General features: G+C 46.1%; 2 protein-coding genes and 2 long non-coding RNA genes across 16 annotated transcripts in view; 1 reads left to right on the forward strand and 3 right to left on the reverse strand.

Annotated features, from left to right (window-relative positions):
* Positions 1 to 5,079, forward strand: part of stat1a (signal transducer and activator of transcription 1a) — a 40,682-nt gene extending 35,603 nt beyond the window's left edge. The window contains exons 21-25 of one of the 4 annotated variants that reach the window (XM_041979109.1): positions 1,350 to 1,538; positions 1,611 to 1,686; positions 1,759 to 1,855; positions 2,886 to 2,924; positions 4,768 to 5,079. In XM_041979109.1, the coding sequence (XP_041835043.1) occupies positions 1,350 to 1,538; positions 1,611 to 1,686; positions 1,759 to 1,855; positions 2,886 to 2,924; positions 4,768 to 4,800 (434 nt within the window). In that variant the 3' untranslated portion in view covers positions 4,801 to 5,079. The remainder of the gene's footprint in view (positions 1 to 1,349; positions 1,539 to 1,610; positions 1,687 to 1,758; positions 1,856 to 2,885; positions 2,925 to 4,767) is intronic. The other 3 variants (XM_041979110.1, XM_041979111.1, XM_041979112.1) reach the window with 3 other exon arrangements.
* LOC121635785 lies at positions 1,896 to 2,806 on the reverse strand. 4 transcript variants are annotated; one of them, XR_006009538.1, is made up of 4 exons: positions 2,626 to 2,650; positions 2,494 to 2,581; positions 2,298 to 2,357; positions 1,896 to 1,957 (listed from the first exon to the last, which is right to left on the reverse strand). It is a non-coding gene; the product is annotated as an uncharacterized LOC121635785 (long non-coding RNA). The 4 variants fall into 4 exon arrangements; XR_006009540.1 differs by lacking the exons at positions 2,494 to 2,581; positions 2,626 to 2,650 and adding an exon at positions 2,792 to 2,806 and having other exon boundaries at positions 2,298 to 2,433; XR_006009539.1 differs by lacking the exons at positions 2,494 to 2,581; positions 2,626 to 2,650 and adding an exon at positions 2,390 to 2,458.
* LOC121635784 lies at positions 3,243 to 4,521 on the reverse strand. Of its 6 annotated transcripts, XR_006009533.1 has the most exons (4): positions 4,128 to 4,221; positions 3,911 to 3,934; positions 3,543 to 3,825; positions 3,249 to 3,506 (listed from the first exon to the last, which is right to left on the reverse strand). It is a non-coding gene; the product is annotated as an uncharacterized LOC121635784 (long non-coding RNA). The 6 variants fall into 6 exon arrangements; XR_006009531.1 differs by having other exon boundaries at positions 3,243 to 3,506; positions 3,911 to 4,143; XR_006009536.1 differs by lacking the exon at positions 3,911 to 3,934 and having other exon boundaries at positions 3,543 to 3,729; positions 4,200 to 4,521.
* A 4,540-nt stretch (positions 5,080 to 9,619) lies between the features above and the next one.
* LOC121635782 (glutaminase kidney isoform, mitochondrial-like) overlaps positions 9,620 to 20,329 on the reverse strand; it is a 36,088-nt gene continuing 25,378 nt past the window's right edge. For both annotated transcript variants that reach the window (XM_041979113.1, XM_041979114.1), the window contains 11 exons: positions 17,064 to 17,096; positions 16,923 to 16,981; positions 16,748 to 16,814; positions 16,617 to 16,667; positions 15,052 to 15,228; positions 14,841 to 14,972; positions 13,738 to 13,830; positions 13,346 to 13,407; positions 12,579 to 12,655; positions 12,439 to 12,502; positions 9,620 to 11,596 (listed from right to left, as the gene is read on the reverse strand). In XM_041979113.1, coding sequence (XP_041835047.1) covers positions 11,449 to 11,596; positions 12,439 to 12,502; positions 12,579 to 12,655; positions 13,346 to 13,407; positions 13,738 to 13,830; positions 14,841 to 14,972; positions 15,052 to 15,228; positions 16,617 to 16,667; positions 16,748 to 16,814; positions 16,923 to 16,981; positions 17,064 to 17,096 — 963 coding nt within the window. In that variant the 3' untranslated portion in view covers positions 9,620 to 11,448. The remainder of the gene's footprint in view (positions 11,597 to 12,438; positions 12,503 to 12,578; positions 12,656 to 13,345; positions 13,408 to 13,737; positions 13,831 to 14,840; positions 14,973 to 15,051; positions 15,229 to 16,616; positions 16,668 to 16,747; positions 16,815 to 16,922; positions 16,982 to 17,063; positions 17,097 to 20,329) is intronic.

The raw sequence follows: 20,329 nt of genomic DNA on the forward strand, positions 1-20,329 counted from the left end.
TAACGACATTGTGAAATTAAGCATGACTCAGCATGTCTGCAGTTCCAGTTTAACTCTGCTTATCATGTGTCATGACAGGACCCGTGCTTTGCGCGTCCATCATGCTTTTCATTCACGTTGCATTGTTACAGTTGTGCTAACCTAGCTTAAATACCTCCCTGTTTATGTTAGCAATAGCATCGCTGTGGTTATGCCAACCTAGCATAGCGTTAGCTAACAGCTTGAAGCCAGTAAGGAACTGCAGAAATAAGTGTAGAAAACCTCTGCGTCCAGAACGAGGTCCATCCCTCCATCAGCTGCATGGGGAGACGGATGGCAGGAAGGTGGATGTGAAGCAGAGAGGAAGGAAGTTAAAATGATGGACATCGCTCTCTGCAGCTACGTCAGGATGACCCTCCTAGTTTTACTGGTCAGGAAATGCTAGAACGGGACTCCGGCTGCAGCAGCTCGCTGTGGTGTTGTGGAGGAACATGAGTCCCAGACGATCTGGAACCATCATACGTTTAAAACGCAGCTCTGTTAAAGACGACGTGTTTAATGTCTGAGAAACATTTTGCTTCTTATGAGTCATGACTGGCCAAGAAAATAATGGAGAAAATGTGATTTAACGTTAAAGGACATCAGAGGGCTGCATGAACAATGTTCTACCAGCAGCTTCACTCGTTATAGTGCTTCTAGAAACACCTGTGGTCTGCAGCTACAGGTAGATTCATCAGTACAGCTGGAAGCTGCATTAATGCTCCATAGAAAGAAACATTCACAAGGCTAAATTCAAATTAAATAGAACTTATTTTATTCTTTTTTTTCAATTAATCAATTAATTTCAAGGGAGGGAGGGGTGGATCCAGCCTTCAGTTTCCTCTTGTTAAACCACGAACTGCAGTTTATTTTCTCTCTAACTTGGTGCTGTAAATAAATCCAGTTTTAACTGTACGGAGCTCATTATGCCGGCAGGTATTGATCACCATTAAACAGACATGATCATCTGGACCCTGAAGAGGATTTAAAAGTCACGGTGTATTCAAGTACGCCTGGTAAACTTCTAGGCTTTTACATCAGAAAACACTGACAAACGTTCATTTTGGGGCGGCAGGGGCTCAGGTGGAAGAGCGGGTCGTCCACTAAACAGAAGGTTAGCGGCTCGATTCCCAGTCAGTCTGTTGTCGTCCTTGGGACGCTTCACCGTTCCTCCCTCCGTGTATGAATGAGGATGTTGGGCGGCCATGTTTCCGTCAGCTGTAGCTACATGTAGCTTAGCATCACCACATATGAATGAATAATGCATGTATGAGACGATGAGCTTCTTAAATAAAATCCATGACTTCCATTAGTTTGTCTCCTCCCACCAGTGAAGCCCCTCTACCACTCGGTGGAGCCGTACACCAAGAAGGAGCTGTCGGCCGTCTCCCTGCCCGACATCATCCGCACCTACAAGGTGATGGCAGCCGAGAACATCCCGGAGAACCCGCTGCGCTTCCTCTACCCTGACATTCCCAAAGACAAGGCCTTCGGGAAGTACTACCCCAAACCCTCAGAGGGTAAGACCCCCGCCGCCACGTTTCCTACGTTTTCCTACAACTTCCTGAACTCATCAGACGTTTGACTTGCAGCTCAGGAGCCGATGGACGTGGAGAACGCAGATAAGAGCGGCTACATGAAGACGGAGCTCATCTCCGTCTCGGAAGTGTAAGCGTCCACCACACAAAACACGTCCCACTTCCACAAAAACCCGTCTGATCCCCCCATCCTCTGGTCCAGACCCCCGTCCAGGCTGCAGGACAACATGATGCCCATGTCTCCTGACGACTACAAGGCCTTGGAGCAGTTCGTCGGGCACAGAGACATCGATGCTGTGGTGAGATAAACATGCTAGAAAAGAGACGTGGACAGCGTCTCTTCTGGTCACATCTGTTCCTATGAGATGATTGGTGGTTCACTGGTGTCCATCTCTGTCCACCTGTCTCTCTGTTCACCCGTCTCTCTGTCCACCCATCTCTGTCCACTTATCTCTATCCACCCGTCTCTCTGTCCACCTATCTCTGTCCACCTGTCTCTCTGTCCACCCGTGTCTCTGTCCACCTGTCACTCTGTCCACCCGTCTCTCTGTCTACCTGTCTTTCTGTTCACCTATCTCTATCCACCCGTCTCTCTGTCCACCTGTCTCTGTCCACCCATCTCTGTCTACCTGTCTCTCTGTCCACCCGTCTCTCTGTCCACCTGTCTCTCGGTCCAAACGTCTCTCTGTTCACCCGTCTCTCTGTCCACCTGTCTCTCTGTCCACCCGTCTCTCCGTCTACCTGTCTCTCTGTCCACCCGTCTCTCTCCACCTGTCTATGTCCACCTGTCTCTCTGTCCACCTATCTCTGTGTCCACCTGTCTCTCTGTCCACCCGTCTCTTTCCACCTGTCTATGTCCACCCGTCTCTCTGTCCACCTGTCTCTGTCCACCCGTCTCTCTCCACCTGTCTCTCGGTCCAAACGTCTCTCTGTCCACCTGTCTCTGTCCACCCGTCTCTCTCCACCTGTCTATGTCCACACGTCTCTCTGTCCACCCGTCTCTGTCTTCCTGTCTCTCTGTCCACCTGTATCTCTGTTCACCCGGCTCTGTCTACCTATCTCTCTCGACCTGTCTATGTCCACCTGTCTCTCTGTCCACCCGTCTCTCTGTCTACCTGTCTCTCTGTCCACCTGTCTCTGTCCACCTGTCTCTGTCCACCCGTCTCTCGGTCCAAACGTCTCTCTCCACCTGTCTATGTCCACCTATCTCTGTGTCTACCCGTCTCTCTGTCCACCTGTCTCTCTGTCCACCCGTCTCTGTCCACCTGTCTCTGTCCAACTGTCTCTCTGTCCACCTGTCTCTCTGTCCACCTCTTCTTCTGCTTTCAGGCAAGTGATCTGATGGATTTTGGAGAGCTTGACCCTCAGGTATCTATGTCCTCTGTGTCCACTGCTTGTACTAGTACCACCTCACTACTCTAGTACTAGCTATACTAGTTGTTCAAGGATTACATGCTGGAACTGTACTAGTACTAATTACTAGTACTAGTACTAGTACAGCCATACTTTGACTGGGCCCAGAACTATTTCTGTTCTTTATTTACCACTAGCTGTCGTCCTGATTACGTAACATATAATCCAATCATTACCTAGAGTAATCTGATTACTCCAGTGACCATGTAGATGTTATAGCATAATCTGATTATCAGATTAACACCCACCTACTCCCCAACACTGCCATGTCGTTCTGCATGTTGTCCTGCATGTCATTTAGTTTATTATAGCTGAGCTTGTTCAGAAAGGCTCTTTTTTTCACCGCTACATAACGGTCTAAGATGAGTCTGACCTGGTTTCTGACTTGGTTCCTTGTCCGTGTCTCTGACCTGGTTTTTGATCTAGTTCCTGACCTGTTTTCTGACCTGGTTCCTGTCCGGGTCTCTGACCTGGTTCCTGACCTGTTTTCTGACTTGGTTCCTGTCCTAGTCTCTGACCTGATTCCTGACCTGTTTTCTGACCTGGTTTCTGTCCTAGTCTCTGACCTGGTACCTGTCAGTGTCTCTGACCTGGTTCCTGACCTGTTTTTCTGTCTTGGTTCCTGTCCGTGTCTCTCACCTGGTTCCTGACTTGGTTCCTGTCCATGTCTCTGACCTAGTTTCTGACCTGGTTTCTGTGCTGGTTTCTGACTTGGTTCCCTGTCTGTGTCTCTGACCTGGTTCCTGACCTGTTTTCTGACCTGGTACCTGTCCGTGTCTCTGAACTGGTTCCTGACTTGGTTTCTGTCTGTGTCTCTGACCTGGTTCCTGACTCGGCTTCTGTCCGTGTCTCTGACCTGGTTTCTGACTTGGTTCCCTGTTCGGGTCTCTGACATGGTTTCTGACCTGATTCCTGATTTGGTTCCTGTCTGTGTTTCTGACCTGGTTGCTGTGCTGGTTTCTGACCTGGTTCCTGTCCGTGTCTCTAATTTGGTTTCTTACCTGGTTTCTGACCAGGTTCCCTGTCCGTGTCTCTGACCTGGTCTTTGACTTGGTTCCTGTCCGTGTCTCTGACCTGGTCTTTGACCTGGTTCTTGTCCATGTCTCTGACTTGGTCTCTGACCTGGCTCCTGTCCGGGTCTCTGACCTGGTTTCTGACCTAGTTTCTGACTTGGTTTCTGTCCGTGTCTCTGATCTGGTTGCTGTGCTGGTTTCTGACTTGGTTCCTGACTAGGTCCCTGTCCATGTCTCTGACCTGGTTCCTGTCCGGGTCTCTGACCTGGCTCCTGTCCGGGTCTCTGACCTGGTTTCTAAACTAGTTTCTGACTTGGTTTCTGTCCGTGTCTCTGATCTGGTTGCTGTGCTGGTTTCTGACTTGGTTCCTGACTTGGTCCCTGTCCATGTCTCTGACTTGGTCCCTGTCCATGTCTCTGACCTGGCTCCTGTCCGTGTCTCTGACCTGGTTTCTGACCTAGTTTCTGACTTGGTTTCTGTCCGTGTCTCTGATCTGGTTGCTGTGCTGGTTTCTGACTTGGTTCCTGACTTGGTCCCTGTCCGTGTCTCTGACCTGGTTCCTGTCCGGGTCGCTGACCTTGTTTCAGTGTCTGGATTTTCTTGTTTTTATTTATTTTTCTTCATGTCCCATCTGATAGTAGTTGTTGTTCTGTAAAGTTTTCTAATTCTGGTAGAGAATCTGAATATTTCTCAGGTGTAAACACCCACCTGCGCTTTGTTTCAGAACTACGTCTCCCAGAATCCCTAAAAAACATCCCATAAACAACTTCTTCTTCTGTCCTCAGATGAGCGCTGAGTTTTCAGACGAGAGCCAGTGAAGATGCTTCCTGGTCTGAACCTCCTGGAACAGGAAGTTTATCTGCTCTTCTGTCAACATGAAAAGTTTTATTTCTTGTTTGGTTTGTAAATGACTTTTAATCCATATAGGTTTCTTTTTACTGAAATTAAACGTGAACGTATAGACTGTAAAGAAGTCTGGGAACTGGTTTCATCCTCTGAGCCTGATGGAGTAAAAATGTTGTTAAAACATTTAAATGTTTTTGTTTTCCCTTGAACATTAAATCAGCTTTTTATAAAAGAAAGTGTTTTTATGAACTTCCTGACTGAAAAATTAGACGAGCTTCACTTTTGATCTATTAGACCCTCTGAACCCTATCATTACTGATCTCATCTCTAATCATCTCTGATCACATCTCTGATCACCTCTAATCTCATCTCTGATCATCTCTAATCTCATCTCTGATCACATCAGAGATACATCAGATAAACCAGCTGGTGCCGTTGGCCTTCACAGCAAGCTTCTTAACCCCCATCTGTCTTATGATTAATGTAAATATCATCCACTCACTGGAAAACTGCTAAAATAACTCAAATCTCCAAAGACAAAAAGCTAGTCGTCCTGTTAGCCTGTTAGCATTTTAAGCTAGGTTACGGAGAGCAGACAACTGGAAAATGACCTGTTTATTATCATTTAATGACAGCAGTGCTGAGTGATGTTTGATTTCTCAGCTGCTTGCGATATTATTACCATGAATTATTGTTGAGGAAACTTGAATGTATGGAGTTTAACAGTCAGCAATATCTTGGTTTAAAAGCTATTTGGCCAATAAAAAACAGTCTTTTTTAGTGATGAAATGTGACATGGAGGTTCTCAGGGCAGCTGCTTGGATCCATTATTATATCAGTTTTTATAAATGATCCACTACTGGCCTTAAAAGGCCAAAACACTGATGATTTCACCATGTATGTCTCTGCACCCACAACTACTGAACTAAACAAATGACGAGTGGAAGATAATCACCAGAGGGGTATTGCACGAAACCAGAATAAAGAAATCCAGGATAATTAAGCAACCCCAGCTTGACCTAGCTTGCGCGGCCTATCCTGGCTTAATTGGTTGCACGTTTGCTGAGCCAGGATGAGAAGGTGCGGCTAGGTTAAGCCAGGTGAAGATAGTTGGGATAAGTGCGTGTGCACGGCATACTGAAGCAGACCTCGCGATCGCTCACAGAATCACCGATGGGGAAATGGATAAAAGTCGCGCGTCCTACGTCACGGCCACTGAACAACAGCTCCTGACGGAGTTCTCTGACGAAGTTAAGGATATTATAAGGAAAAAAGGCAAAACCAATGCCATAAGTAAAGAACGCGAGAGAGCCTGGCAGACAATAGCCGACCGGCTCAATGCGTAAGTGGTCAAAAACTGTACAATTAATAAACAGTGCTCCACTGGAACTGTCATAATTAGGCTACAATTAAAGGATTACTTTTCAAATCCACTAACTAACTTTAAGAGTGACAAGCAGGTGCATGTTACTCAGGAAATGTAGAGTATGATTAGGTGCAAACAATTATCCACAATGTGTCATTTAATCTATTTTCCTCATGTAACGTTTTTATCTATTTTATCTTTCTGTCCTTCATAAAGGACAAACCTGTCTGGCCATAAAAGGACCTGGCAGCAAGAAAAAATTAAATATAAGAACATTTTGCAGGCTGGTAAGTGACTCCAAAGTAGATAACCGTGAACAAATGAGGTGAATAGATGAGGTGTCTGCTGACATGTTCAATGTCTGTATGATTGTAGCAGTTAAAAAAAAGGCCTATAAACTGGCACAGGGGGCGGCCCACCAAGCCAGGATGTGACTCCAGCAGAGGAACTGGCCTCCATTTAAATAAAGGGAGGCCAGTGATGGAGGGGATCCAGGGAGGGACAATAACTGACTCTGTCCCAGCCACAGAAACTGTCCGCTTCATACAAGGTACATCACGTACTGCAATTCTACTGCACATGGAACACAATCAAATATAATATAGTGTCTGACTTTGGATAACCTTGCAGTGTCTGGGAACACAATTACACTTTTGGAGCCACCAGAAGATGATCCGGTTAGTACAGTGTCTCCAAATCACGGGCTTGGTATGTTCTGTGAAATCTTAATCCGAGTCCTCTCGCTGCATGTATACGGCAGGGGGAAGGCACATCTGCAGCTGCAGAATGCACGTCTGCAGATGAGGAGACTGTGTCAGTGGAGTCCAGAAGGCTTGAGGCATGTCAGTTTTATGGGATTGGCCTGCTTATTTATTCCATGAAGGATATGAAGTCAGTGATGTGGTGCTAATAGAAAATGTGTAGCAGGACCCGGATGCTGCACAGTCTCCTAAGCGGCCTGGTAACATTGTGAGTATTGGCTAAAGTACATCTACGTTATGCACAAATCCTGCTGTGCTAACTGACATTTCCTTTACAGACTTCACAAACTGTCAGAACGCTTTATTCAGGGCACCTGGAGAGAGAGAGAGAGCTGGCAGATGTTAAAATCAGACTCAAAAAGAGAAAGCTCCAAGAAATAGAGCTGGATCTAGAGATTAAACGCCGGACACTCAGAAAACTGCTGGAAATCCAGTAACCGAAAATCTGTATCTCTCAATGACATAGTCATCTCCAAAGGCCAGGGGATGTGAGCTGTCCCTGAAGACTCGTTCACGTCTGAATGCTCTTCTGAGGATGCGGCACATCCTCCAAAAAAGGGAAAGTCATTATGAAGAGGGAACAGGTGAAGGGGAGTTGGACCTGAATATTCTACATTGCCCTCGTCACGGATTTCTTTGAATACACCTTTGTAACCTCATCCGCTGTGTTTTGTAATCTCAATTAATGCAATAAAACACATATTTATAAAACCTCTGACAGCAATTTGACGAGCAGTCTTCATTAGCATAGCAATATAACACCTGGCCTGATGAAATCATGCACTTATGACCAAGTTGATATTGTGTGATGAAATCGTGATCCTGTATTTAAATAAAATGACTAAAAAAAAAAATTATATGCACTGCACTAGCACTACACGACAGCACCTGGGTCTAACTGGACTCAAAAGCGGTCTGACTAACACCTAATTATGACGTCCCATCTTGTTTGAATTCATGCTTGTGTTGTTCTTACTCTCAAATGTAAGTCGCTTTGGATAAAAGCGTCTGCTAAATGACTGTAGAATAGAATAGAATAGAATAGAATAGAATAGAATAGAATAATAATACTACAACTCGAATCCATATAAAAAGGCTGCTGCGATTACGAACAGATTTGGATTAAATGTACAGTGACTGTATATGTAATATTTTAATACTGGATGATTAAAATGACGTGCCATACTTAGGAAGACCATGGACATGCTGTAAAACACATTAATTCCTCACAGAATTGACGTTGGACATGCAGGTGACTCGCTAGGATTAATCTTAGCCTGAGCAGTTAGCCTGGTCTGGAGCAGGCTAGCTGCAGCGGATAAATCACCACAGTAACTTGGCCGGGTTTAGTTTGAGCTGCTTTCATGCAACCGACTTAGGGCTAAATTCAGCCAGGATAACCAACATATCCCGGCTTAATCCCTTATCTTGGTTTCGTGCAATACCCCTCTGTACATTGCTGCCGAACAAGCACATGAAACTACGTCAATAAAAGCAAGATGTGAAAAACTAGCTCACTAATGTCAACTTACCGTCAAATTTAGCCAACTTTATTTATAAAAGCACTTTATAAATAGTAAGTACTGATCAAAGTACTGGACGTAAAAATTCAGAAAACTTTAAGACATAAAATAAACACAAAAATATTAAATAACATCACAAGTAAAATAATAAAAACAAGATAAAATATATAAAAGCCGAAAATATAAAAAAAAAATAAAATCAACTCTCTCACTGGGTTCATGGCCAAAGAGAAGAAATGGGTTTTAATTAGAGGTTTAAAAATGGACACTGAGGAGGTTTAACATGCAGCGGCAGCAAGTCCAGAACCGAGAAGCTGCCACCACAAAGCTCAGCTCAGAGAGGAAGGCCGGGGTAAGAGGTCTTAAAAACAAATCCAAGAATTTCAAAATGGGCCCTAAAAAGCCCAGAAAGCCAGTGAAGCTAAGCCAGGAGAAACGTGCTGTCTCTCCTCCGTTACCTGACCGGCTGGACACGGGATGTGTCGCAGTAATGCAGCCGTGTTGCGATGAAAGCATGGATGACTGTCCCATGATTAAAGTTGCTTATCACCACTGCACCGTCTAGATTAACATCACTGTTCAGTTTGACACCCAGATGGGTTACAGACAGTTTGGGCTAGACGGCCTAAACGGCCCTCCTCTCTCAGCCCCTGCAACAGTGAGTGTGTAACCCTGTGCTGAAAAAGGAAGTAAGTGTGTGGGGACAGGAAGCTGTCAGTCATGGCTATAGATGAGAATATGGAATGAGACCATGTGGTTCCAGATTGTCATTTCCAGGACTAGCTCAAAGGTTAGCATATCTCCTAAGTTTACGATACGATGAGGCGCTAGGCTAGGTAAAACCTAGCCCACCTAGCTTGCCGAAGCTAACTTACTGTCTAATCCAGAGACACAAATGTTGCTGCAGAAAACTCCTCTCTTCTCCTGGCAGCAGTGGCATTTTATAACTACAGGAAGTGGTTCTGGTAATGGGCAAGATGGCTGCAAGGGGGTCAACTGTTCCTTGCTTCTACACACCTCGATCAAAATATGCTTTCCAATTCCAGATGGAATCCTAAACCATGATCCATCTGCTAACCCTAAAACATGAATAAATAAATGAAAAGTCCCCTCAAAGGAAAGAACAGAACACGACAGACGGTAAACATTAAAGTTTTTAATGAGTAAATAAATATCTGTCAAATACACATGAAGAAGAAAGAACGACAGCAAACACGTTACATTCAGAATCAGCAGCACAAACACCAGACCGGACCAGGACACACCAGACCGGACCAGGACACACCAGACCGGACCAGGACACATCAGACCGGACCAGGACACACCAGACCGGACCAGGACACACCAGACCGGACCAGGACACATCAGACCGGACCAGGACACATCAGACCGGACCAGGACACACCAGACCGGACCAGGACACATCAGACCGGACCGGGACACCATCAGACTGGACCGGGACAGGGTCTGTCTCCTCCCTACAATCATTTCTCTTTTATTGCTGGCTGAGGGAACGTTGCAGACGTCCGACCTGGAATCTGAAATCTTCCTGCTGATCCTCCAGAAACTTCCAACATCACAAAACGTGTGCACAAGTGAGACAATCTGGGGTAAATCTGTCATCCCCAACCCTTCCTGAGTGTCCACGAACTCATCACACACCAACACACACTCACCACAAAGCTTTTCCATCCTCACATAAAACCTCAGCAGAGGAAAAATTCCAGATTTTTCTGTTTTAGTTCAAATCTGAAATTCAAGCAGAAATCACATAAATTAAGTTAAATAATCCACCTGTTTCCAGTTCAGAAGATTTTAATCCAGAACTTTAATCCACAACTTTAATCCACAACTTTAATCCACAACTTTAACACCACTTAAGACTAAAATCAGAAACATGAGAAAATGTTCCAGCAGCAGAATGAACAGCTGATCGCTGCATATACCTGCCACCGTCCATTTCCACTTTTATCAGCTTCATTCTGCACCCAAGACCACCCAGGACCATCCAGGACCATCCAGGACATTCTTCATGTCTAGAATCTGTTCTGTGCTGCGTTTGCAGCAGTTTGTCCATGATGCGTTCAGGTGCAGTTACAACAGCCTAAACCCAAAGAGGTCTGACTGTCAGCTGGGTTCATCTGGAAACCACCAGAAGACCTCTGTCATCAGGCTGAACAGGAAACAGCTGACGAGGAAGAGGAAGATTCCTTCTGCTGAAAGCTTCATGGTCTGGCAGCGCCGTGCCTGTTTAAAGGTGCAGTGTGTAGAATTACTGCCATCTAGTGGCGGAGAAGGACACAACATGCTGTGAAAAGACGGTGGCCGTCAGTGGACAAATTCCTCCATATTTTCATGTTTGTCTACTCAGAGCTACCGTAGGAAAGATGGTGGCAGCTGCATGTAAGTGGACCCACGATGAGAAGATTTAAAGAGAATAAAAACCAACAGAAACTGTTTTAATGACATTTTTCTGTCACTGAACTGATGTTACATACGGCACCTTTATAACAGTCCTGGACGTATTTACAGCCTCTTCCTCTGCTCACACACACACACACACACACACACACACACACACACACACACACACACAAAGGTTCCACTGGCAGGAAGCCGACACTCCTACTTCCTGTTTTACCCTTCAGAATAAAACCCAGTCAGAGGTTCAGGAAGGACCAGAAAAAACATGGAAATGTCTCTGATGGACAGGGTGAGGAGGACGAGGGGGAACTTCCCCTTCAGGGGGGGTCTTGTCATGGGGGATGGGGCAGCCCCCCCAAATACACATCGGATCAGCTGACTTGGTTTACAAAGATTATTTACATCTTTACAGAACCATCTCTCAGCTGAAAGCTCCTTCCAGTTATCCCCTGCTTCCTGTCCTCACCGTCCACTCCGTCCTCTGCTTCCTGTCCTCACCGTCCACTCCGTCCCCTGCTTCCTGTCCTCACCGTCCACTCCGTCCCCTCACAGCATGCCGTCCAGGTTGGTCTCTGCGCTCTGCTTGTCAGGGCTGCTGTCCTGGGGGCTGTACTGGTTGTGGTAATCCCGGAGGATGGTCACCACGTCGTGGTGGCCAAAGTGCACGGCCTCGTCCATCGGCGTGTTCCCCCACCTGCAGCAAGGACGACGATTCTTCAGTTGAATCAACATTTATTCATAATTACATTAAATCTAAATAAATGAAAATAAAGACTAAAGTAAAACAAAGTAATTAAACATGAAATAAACTAATAACTTAAAGATAAACATATAATATGTAAATAAGTACATTAATAACAGTAAATAAATAAAAATCAATCTGGGATTGGTGGGTGATGTAAACATTACATGTGGAGACCCCCAAGGGTCAGGGGGTCAGGGGGTCAGGGGTCAGGGGGTCAGGGGTCAGAGGGTCAGGGGTCAGAGTTGGGCCCCAAATGGTTCAGTCTCCCCTTTATTGACCTTAGAAATTATACTGATGATGATAATATTAATGTTGATTCTACCGATGATGATGATGATGACTGGACTAATACTGATGATGATATTAATGAAAATAACGTGTTAGGTGTTGCTGAGCCGGAGAGTTCGTATAAAACTAGAAGCTGTGTGAGGTTGGACCTGTTCTGGTGGTAAAATGACGTTAGAAAAGGAGGGAACATCATATCCAGGCTATCGCCGTCACCACAGCTCCTCTTAAAGTAAAAAGTGAAACTCTTCACAGTTAACGGACAGGAAATCCTTCCTGGTGTCTGAAGAGAGTTTTAGGGAACATGGACGAAGAGGAAAAGCCGTTCTGGTTTTTCTGGGACCTGGTTCCATCTCTGTACTGAAACACCGGCCTGATGACTACAGGACCGGGAGGGTAAAACATTAACATGATTGATAACTTGCAGAGCTTCGTTTTGTTTTTAGAACATCTGGTTAGAAAGTGTAGAAATAATAATAGAATATAATGAAGGGGGGGGGGGGTACCTGTCTCTGGGTACCGGGTTGACTTTACAGGCCTCCAGCAGGAATCGAACCACCTCCGCGTGTCCTGAACACAGAAACCAGACATCAGATCCACCAACTCACTGGACCAGAAGCAGAACCACAGAGATTCAGAACTTCACCTTCAGCAGCTGCAACGTGGAGCGCCGTCCTGGAGTCGTAGTCCCTCTGCTCCATGTCCATGGAGGACAGCGCAAACCTGGACAGAGACACAAGGTGGGGAGGTTACCTGGAGGACGAGGAGGAGGAGGTAAAGGGAGGAAAAGGAGGAGGTAAAGGGAGGAGGAAGAGGAGGAGGTAAAGGGAGGAAGAGGAGGAGGTAAAGTGAAGAAGAGGAGAAGGAGGTAAAGGGAGGAAAAGGAGGAGGTAAAGGGAGGAGGAAGAGGAGGAGGTAAAGGGAGGAAGAGGAGGAGGTAAAGGGAAGAAGAGGAGAAGGAGGTAAAGGGAGGAGAAAGAGGAGGAGGTAAAGGGAGGAGAAAGAAGAGGAGGTAAAGGGAGGAGAAAGAAGAGGAGGTAAAGGGAGGAAGAGGAGAAGGAGGTAAAGGGAGGAGGAAGAGGAGGAGGTAAAGGGAAAAAGAGGAGAAGGAGGTAAAGGGAGGAGGAAGAGGAGGAGGTAAAGGGAGGAGAAAGAAGAGGAGGTAAAGGGAGGAAGAGGAGAAGGAGGTAAAGGGAGGAGGAAGAGGAGGAGGTAAAGGGAAAAAGAGGAGAAGGAGGTAAAGGGAGGAGGAAGAGGAGGAGGTAAAGGGAGGAGAAAGAAGAGGAGGTAAAGGGAGGAAGAGGAGAAGGAGGTAAAGGGAGGAGGAAGAGGAGGAGGTAAAGGGAAAAAGAGGAGAAGGAGGTAAAGGGAGGAGGAAGAGGAGGAGGTAAAGGAAGGAGGAGGCCTGCGTACCTCCTCAGAGCCGACACGTCTCCAGTGTACGCTGCAAACAGCAGGTTGATGACCGACTTCACCTGAAACAGACGAGGAAGATGATGATGAAGAGGAGAGCTCACCTGTCTCACCTGCTGAGCCCTGATTGGCCACTGTAATCTGTAAACTTGTTCTTTAAAGGGAAAATCCTCCCGTAGGAGGAAAAGAAAACACAGTGGATGAAGGTTGTTGTTTACGTCCTGTATGTGTAGATAAAATGACTGAATGTGGTATTTAGAAGCCGTCCAGCAGGTGGCGCCACATGTTTAAAGCTTCACACTGGACAGAGAGAATCTGTATGATAAAACACCAGAAGAAGAAAGAACAACATGATGGTTGTTGTGTTCAGTGATGAGGAGAAGCAGACCCACCCTCTGGTCTCCCCCCTCCCTACGAGGATCCAGTTTCTTAGCAAAGTGCCTCAGATTGTCGTAGTTGTGGAAGTTACACAGAGAAACCAGGTCCTGGAGGAGGAGAAGAAAAACATGAGTCCACCATGGATAAAACACAAATGATACCATACAATCCACGATGTTTTATTATTAGAAAACCAGTTTGTAATTCCAGTATAAACCAGTCTGTAACAGCTTTTAATCCCAGTATAAACCAGTCTGTAACAGCTTTTAATCCCAGTATAAACCAGTCTGTAGCAGCTTTTAATCCCAGTATAAACCAGTGTGTTGCAGCTTTTAATCCCAGTATAAACCAGTCTGTAACAGCTTTTAATCCCAGTATAAACCAGTCTGTAGCAGCTTTTAATCCCAGTATAAACCAGTCTGTAGCAGCTTTTAATCCCAGTATAAACCAGTCTGTAACAGCTTTTAATCCCAGTATAAACCAGTCTGTAACAGCTTTTAATCCCAGTATAAACCAGTCTGTAGCAGCTGTCAGATTGGGAGGTAAAATGATGTAAAATGAATGTTTGAATAGATTTAGCAGCATAAAGGCCGACCAGAATTTATTACTAACAGAACTTTGTAGAAAAAACACACAGATCAACAGTGACCAAACCTTTTCTCATCTCATCGTTCTCTCAAGTCTTGGCTTTCAGGAGAAAAAATATCTTTGGCTGCTCCTGATTGGACGTTACCGTCAATCTAAGCTCTCTGATTGGTGGAAAGTCTGACAGGAAGTGGCTTCATCATCATGTCCAGGTCTAAATAGAGGTCTCTTAGCAACATAGTAGTGATGGTGATGTTTTTTTGGTGAAATGTGATAAATAATGCTGTTATCATGGATCATTGTGGATTTACCAGATAGAGTCTCTGAATAAAACTACATTTAGTGGCTGGATTGTAAACCTCCTGGACGGGATAGAAATGCTGGAAAACTTCCGTAGATCAGCTAAAGGGTAAAATATCCATCACATTTACCCAAAGAGCTACACACCACCGCTCCTGGTGGAGGAGGTGGAGCTCGGGGAGACCTGATGGAGGTTTAGGGGTTAATCTGCAGCAGGGTGTTTGTTATCTACCGTGCAGAACTGGATGCCTCTCACGCTGTTGCCCAGCTTGTCCAGCGGAGGAGACCAACACATGATGCCCATCACGTTGGGAACAACCAGCAGAATCCCACCGGCTACTCCGGATTTAGCCGGCAGACCCACCTGAAACAGAGGAGGTTGAGCTGGTTCTTCATCATCTTCATCATCAGGATTCCAGAGAAGCACCAGCAGAGATACTCACGTGGAAAGCAAACTGTCCGGAGAAATCATACATGCCGCAGGAATGCATCAGACTCAGAGTGTTTCGCACCGCCTCAGGGCTCAGAACACGCTCTCCTGTGATTGGACAGAAGCCTCCGTTGGCGAGCGTCGCCGCCATTACGCTGGCACTCTCACAGGTGACCTCGATGGAGCAGAGCTGATGGAGGGAAACCAGAAGGTTAAATGGCTGCTTTACAGGCCAGAAGGGACTCCAGAGATGAGCTGATGTACACCCACCATCCTCTTCATCACAGTGTTTTACTGAGAGATGGTGAGAAGGAAATGATGACAGTGGACTCTCCTACAAATGAAGACTGGATCTACGTGGTGCACGGGATCCTTGAACTATATACGTGTCATCTTTTACAGTTACTGTCGTCAGCCGTCCTCTCATCTCTGAGCTGCTCACTGATCATTTCTTTTACTTTGTTCTCTCTTTCCTGGCTGAGAACTACTGAACAATAAGAAGGAGGCAAACCAGGTGGTGATGTACGTTGTCATGACAACCGATGCTTTCAGGATGAGGTGGAAACTGCAGTGGAACGGGAGATTCTCATCATGGACCTGCAGCAAATGTGTGATGCTGTCATGTCAATATGGAGCAAAACCTGATGAAGAGGACGGTGGTCCTGATGAAGAAGATGGTGGTCCTGATGAAGAAGATGGTGGTCCTGATGAAGAGGACAGTGGTCCTGATGAAGAAGACGGTGGTCCTGATGAAGAGGATGGTGGTCCTGATAAAGAAGACGGTGGTCCTGATGAAGAAGATGGTGGTCCTGATGAAAAGGACAGCGGTCCTGATGAAGAGGATGGTGGTCCTGATGAAGAGGATGGTGGTCCTGATGAAGAGGATGGTGGTCCTGATGAAGAAGACGGTGGTCCTGATGAAGAGGATGGTGGTCCTGATGAAGGAGACGGTGGTCCTGATGAAGAGGACGGTGGTCCTGATGAAGAAGATGGTCGTCCTGATGAAGAGGATGGTGGTCCTGATGAAGAAGACGGTGGTCCTGATGAAGAGGACGGTGGTCCTGATGAAGAAGACGGTGGTCCTGATGAAGAGGATGGTGGTCCTGGTGAAGGAGACGGTGGTCCTGATGAAGAGGATGGGGGTCCTGATGAAGAAGACGGTGGTCCTGATGAAGGAGACGGTGGTCCTGATGAAGAGGACGGTGGTCCTGATGAAGAAGACGGTGGTCCTGATGAAGAGGATGGTGGTCCTGATGAAGAAAACGGTGGTCCTGATGAAGAGGATGGTGGTCCTGATGAAGAGGATGCTGGTCCTGATGAAGAAGACGGTGATCCTGATGAAGAAGACGGTGGTCCTGATGAAGAAGACGGTGGTCCTGATGAAGAGGATGGTGGTCCTGATGAAGAAGACGGTGGTCCTGATGAAGAAGACGGTGGTCCTGATGAAGAGGATGGTGGGTGGATTCATCACATTGATCAAACATGTAAACGCAGGTGTTTATGCAGCATCATCTTCTGATTGGTGATTTCTGGGTTTGGCTGTTCTGAAATAAACCAATCGCAGTGACAATGACTCACCTGGAAGTAAAAGTCCAGGATGGAGGTCATGTCAGTCCCCTCTGGAAAACACTGAAGGATAGAAACACATTTATTTTTCTATAGAAACCTCCAGAAACTAAAGCCAGTGGAAGCAGCATGTTGTTTCTCACCTTCTTCTCCTTCAGATAGTAGCCGATGGCAAAGTTTCTGTCTCCAGACTCGCGCTCAGACTGGAAGCTGAGTAGACACAGCAGAATTCTTATCAAGTCAAACTGAACCTGAATGAAAGCATGAATCAGTGTTTAATCCCATCAGTGGTTCTGCACAGGAAGATCAATCACTCACGTGGCGTTGCTGAAGCCCACATACTCGTTCCCTGCCAGTTTGTTCATGAAGTTCATCACCTGCAGAGCACAGCAGAGGTTCTTTAGGCCTCGTTCATCATCATCATCATCATCATCATCATCAGTCAGGAGTCATACTCACGTAATCAAATTTCTCAGCGTTGCTGGCCCCTTGCTGAAACACAAAGAGAAGCAGCTCGAGATTTAATCGTCTCAGAAAAGATGCAAACGTGTTGTGAGATTAGCAGAAAAATTATTGAGGAATAAAACCAATATTAAACTACAATAGGAACCAGTTTCCACCAGTCGGTGTCTCTATATTAAACTACAACAGGAACCAGTTCCCACCAGTCGGTGTCTCTGTAATAAACTACAACAGGAACCAGTTTCCACCAGTCGGTGTCTCTATATTAAACTACAACAGGAACCAGTTCCCACCAGTCGGTGTCTCTATATTAAACTACAACAGGAACCAGTTCTCACCAGTCTGTGTCTCTATATTAAACTACAACAGGAACCAGTTTCCACCAGTCGGTGTCTCTATATTAAACTACAACAGGAACCAGTTCCCACCAGTCGGTGTCTCTATAATAAACTACAACAGGAACCAGTTCCCACCAGTCGGTGTCTCTATATTAAACTACAACAGGAACCAGTTCCCACCAGTCGGTGTCTCTATATTAAACTACAACAGGAACCAGTTCCCACCAGTCGGTGTCTCTATATTAAACTACAACAGGAACCAGTTCCCACCAGTCGGTGTCTCTATATTAAACTACAACAGGAACCAGTTTCCACCAGTCGGTGTCTCTATATTAAGCTACAACAGGAACCAGTTTCCACCAGTCGGTGTCTCTATATTAAGCTACAACAGGAACCAGTTCCCACCAGTCGGTGTCTCTATATTAAACTACAACAGGAACCAGTTCCCACCAGTCGGTGTCTCTATATTAAACTACAACAGGAACCAGTTCCCACCAGTCGGTGTCTCTATATTAAACTACAACAGGAACCAGTTCCCACCAGTCGGTGTCTCTATATTAAACTACAACAGGAACCAGTTCCCACCAGTCAGTGTCTCTATATTAAACTACAACAGGAACCAGTTCTCACCAGTCTGTGTCTCTATATTAAACTACAACAGGAACCAGTTCCCACCAGTCAGTGTCTCTATATTAAACTACAACAGGAACCAGTTTCCACCAGTCGGTGTCTCTATAATAAACTACAACAGGAACCAGTTTCCACTAGTCGGTGTCTCTATATTAAGCTACAACAGGAACCAGTTCCCACCAGTCGGTGTCTCTATATTAAACTACAACAGGAACCAGTTCCCACCAGTCGGTGTCTCTATAATAAACTACAACAGGAACTAGTTCCCACCAGTTAGTGTCTCTATATTAAACTACAACAGGAACCAGTTCCCACCAGTCGGTGTGTCTATATTGAACTACAACAGGAACCAGTTCCCACCAGTCGGTGTCTCTACAATAAACTACAACAGGAACTAGTTTCCACCAGTCGGTGTCTCTATAATAAACTACAACATGAACCAGTTTCCACCAGTCGGTGTCTCTATATTAAACTACAACAGGAACCAGTTCCCACCAGTTAGTGTCTCTATATTAAACTACAACAGGAACCAGTTCCCACCAGTCGGTGTCTCTATATTAAACTACAACAGGAACCAGTTCCCACCAGTCAGTGTCTCTATATTAAACTACAACAGGAACCAGTTCCCACCAGTCGGTGTCTCTATATTAAACTACAACAGGAACCAGTTCCCACCAGTCGGTTGTCGGTAGTCAGTTATGACAGAACTGCATCCCAGAAATTAGTTCAAATTAGAGGTGGGAGTCGAGCTAGTGATGGAGGTGACATAAAACTGTTAAATCATCTCATCAGTTCTGGGTTTGTGAACAAAAGAAGAACCAAGACAGAAAGCAGACTGAAAAGCTACTACAGGTGTGCATTGAGTTTGTCTACGATATAGCATCCCACTTCCTGTTTTACCTGCACTGCAAGTCACATGTTCAACAAGTCACACCTGTTTTAACAGGAAGAGCATTTGCAAAGGTTTTAGTCTGGAAGATAAACACCATGGTGTGACCCCTCTGTGAATCGCCACCTTACAGTGGTTGCAGGGTTTTGGTGCTTCCATTAATCAAAGGGCTGTGCTGTCTCTGGCATCAGTCCCTGGTAGGGTCTTTTAGGGCAAAGTAGTCTCAATGAAGGGCTATACTAAAAGCAATTCAGAGACCTTGACTGACTAACACCAGAATAGATCAAATCTCGCCTGGAGTAGGGAAACCAGGGGACTCTCCTGGAACCAGGCCTGGGAGGGGAGCTCGCCCAGCGAGTGCCTGATGACCGAGCTTTGACACCTGAGCCTCAGCTGGGGTAAGCCCAAAGAAGCTACAGGCTGCCACCGTCACATGGACTCGCTACCTGTAGGGAGGAAATCAAGCCTGGGTGCATTGTAAAATGGGTGGTGGCCAAAGGAGACCTTGTTGGTCTGATCCTCAGCTGCACAAGCTAGCTCTGGCGATATGAAACATCACCTTTCTGGTGAGTAAGGAGCCTGAGCTGGTGTGCAAGGTCAAGAGGTTCTGGTTAGATAAGGTTGGACTCATGTCAACACACAACTTCAGCTCTGGAACCAGTATGTGCCCCTTTTGGAGTCCCTGGATGGAGTGCTGGAGGAATTTCAATTCCCACCTCAGAACTTTGACCACATCCTGAGGGAGAAGGGGGCCATTGAGTCCAAGTGGACCATATTTTGTTGTCAAGGCAGATCTATGAAGCGGTGGCCATAAGGTGGTTGGTTCCTGTTTTGGCAGTAACCCTCAAACCTTTTGGTGGACACTGCCAGTTAGGGATGCCATCAAGCTGAAGGAGCAGTGCGAACAGGTCTTTTTGGCCATTGCAACTCTAGAGGCATCTGACAGGTACCTGCGGTCATGAAGGCAAAAACTTGGGCATGGGAGGAGCTCAGAGAGGCCATGGAGAATGACTTCCAGATAGATTTGAGGAGATTCTGGTCCAGTATCTGGTGGCTCAGGAGGGAGAAGCAGTGCACTAACCATACAGTGTACAGTGGGGATGAGATGCTGCTGATCTCAACTTGAGACATTGGGTGGAAGGAATATTTTGGAGACATTCTCAAACCCAACAAGATGTCTTCTGATGAGGAAGCAGAGTCGGGGACACAGGGATAGGCTCTCCTAGGTGGTTAAAAAGCTCCTCAGCGGCAGGGCCCCGGGGGTGGATGAGAGCCACTCGGAGTTCTTCAAGGCTCTGGATGCTGTAGGGCTGTCTTGGCTGACACACCTCTGCAGCATCACATGGACATCAGGGACAGTTCCCCTGGACTGGTAGACTGGGGTGGTGGTCCCCCTCTTCAAAAAG

The sequence above is a fragment of the Melanotaenia boesemani genome, chromosome 24 (assembly GCF_017639745.1).
Source record: "Melanotaenia boesemani isolate fMelBoe1 chromosome 24, fMelBoe1.pri, whole genome shotgun sequence".
Classification (NCBI taxonomy): Eukaryota; Metazoa; Chordata; class Actinopteri; order Atheriniformes; family Melanotaeniidae; genus Melanotaenia; species Melanotaenia boesemani.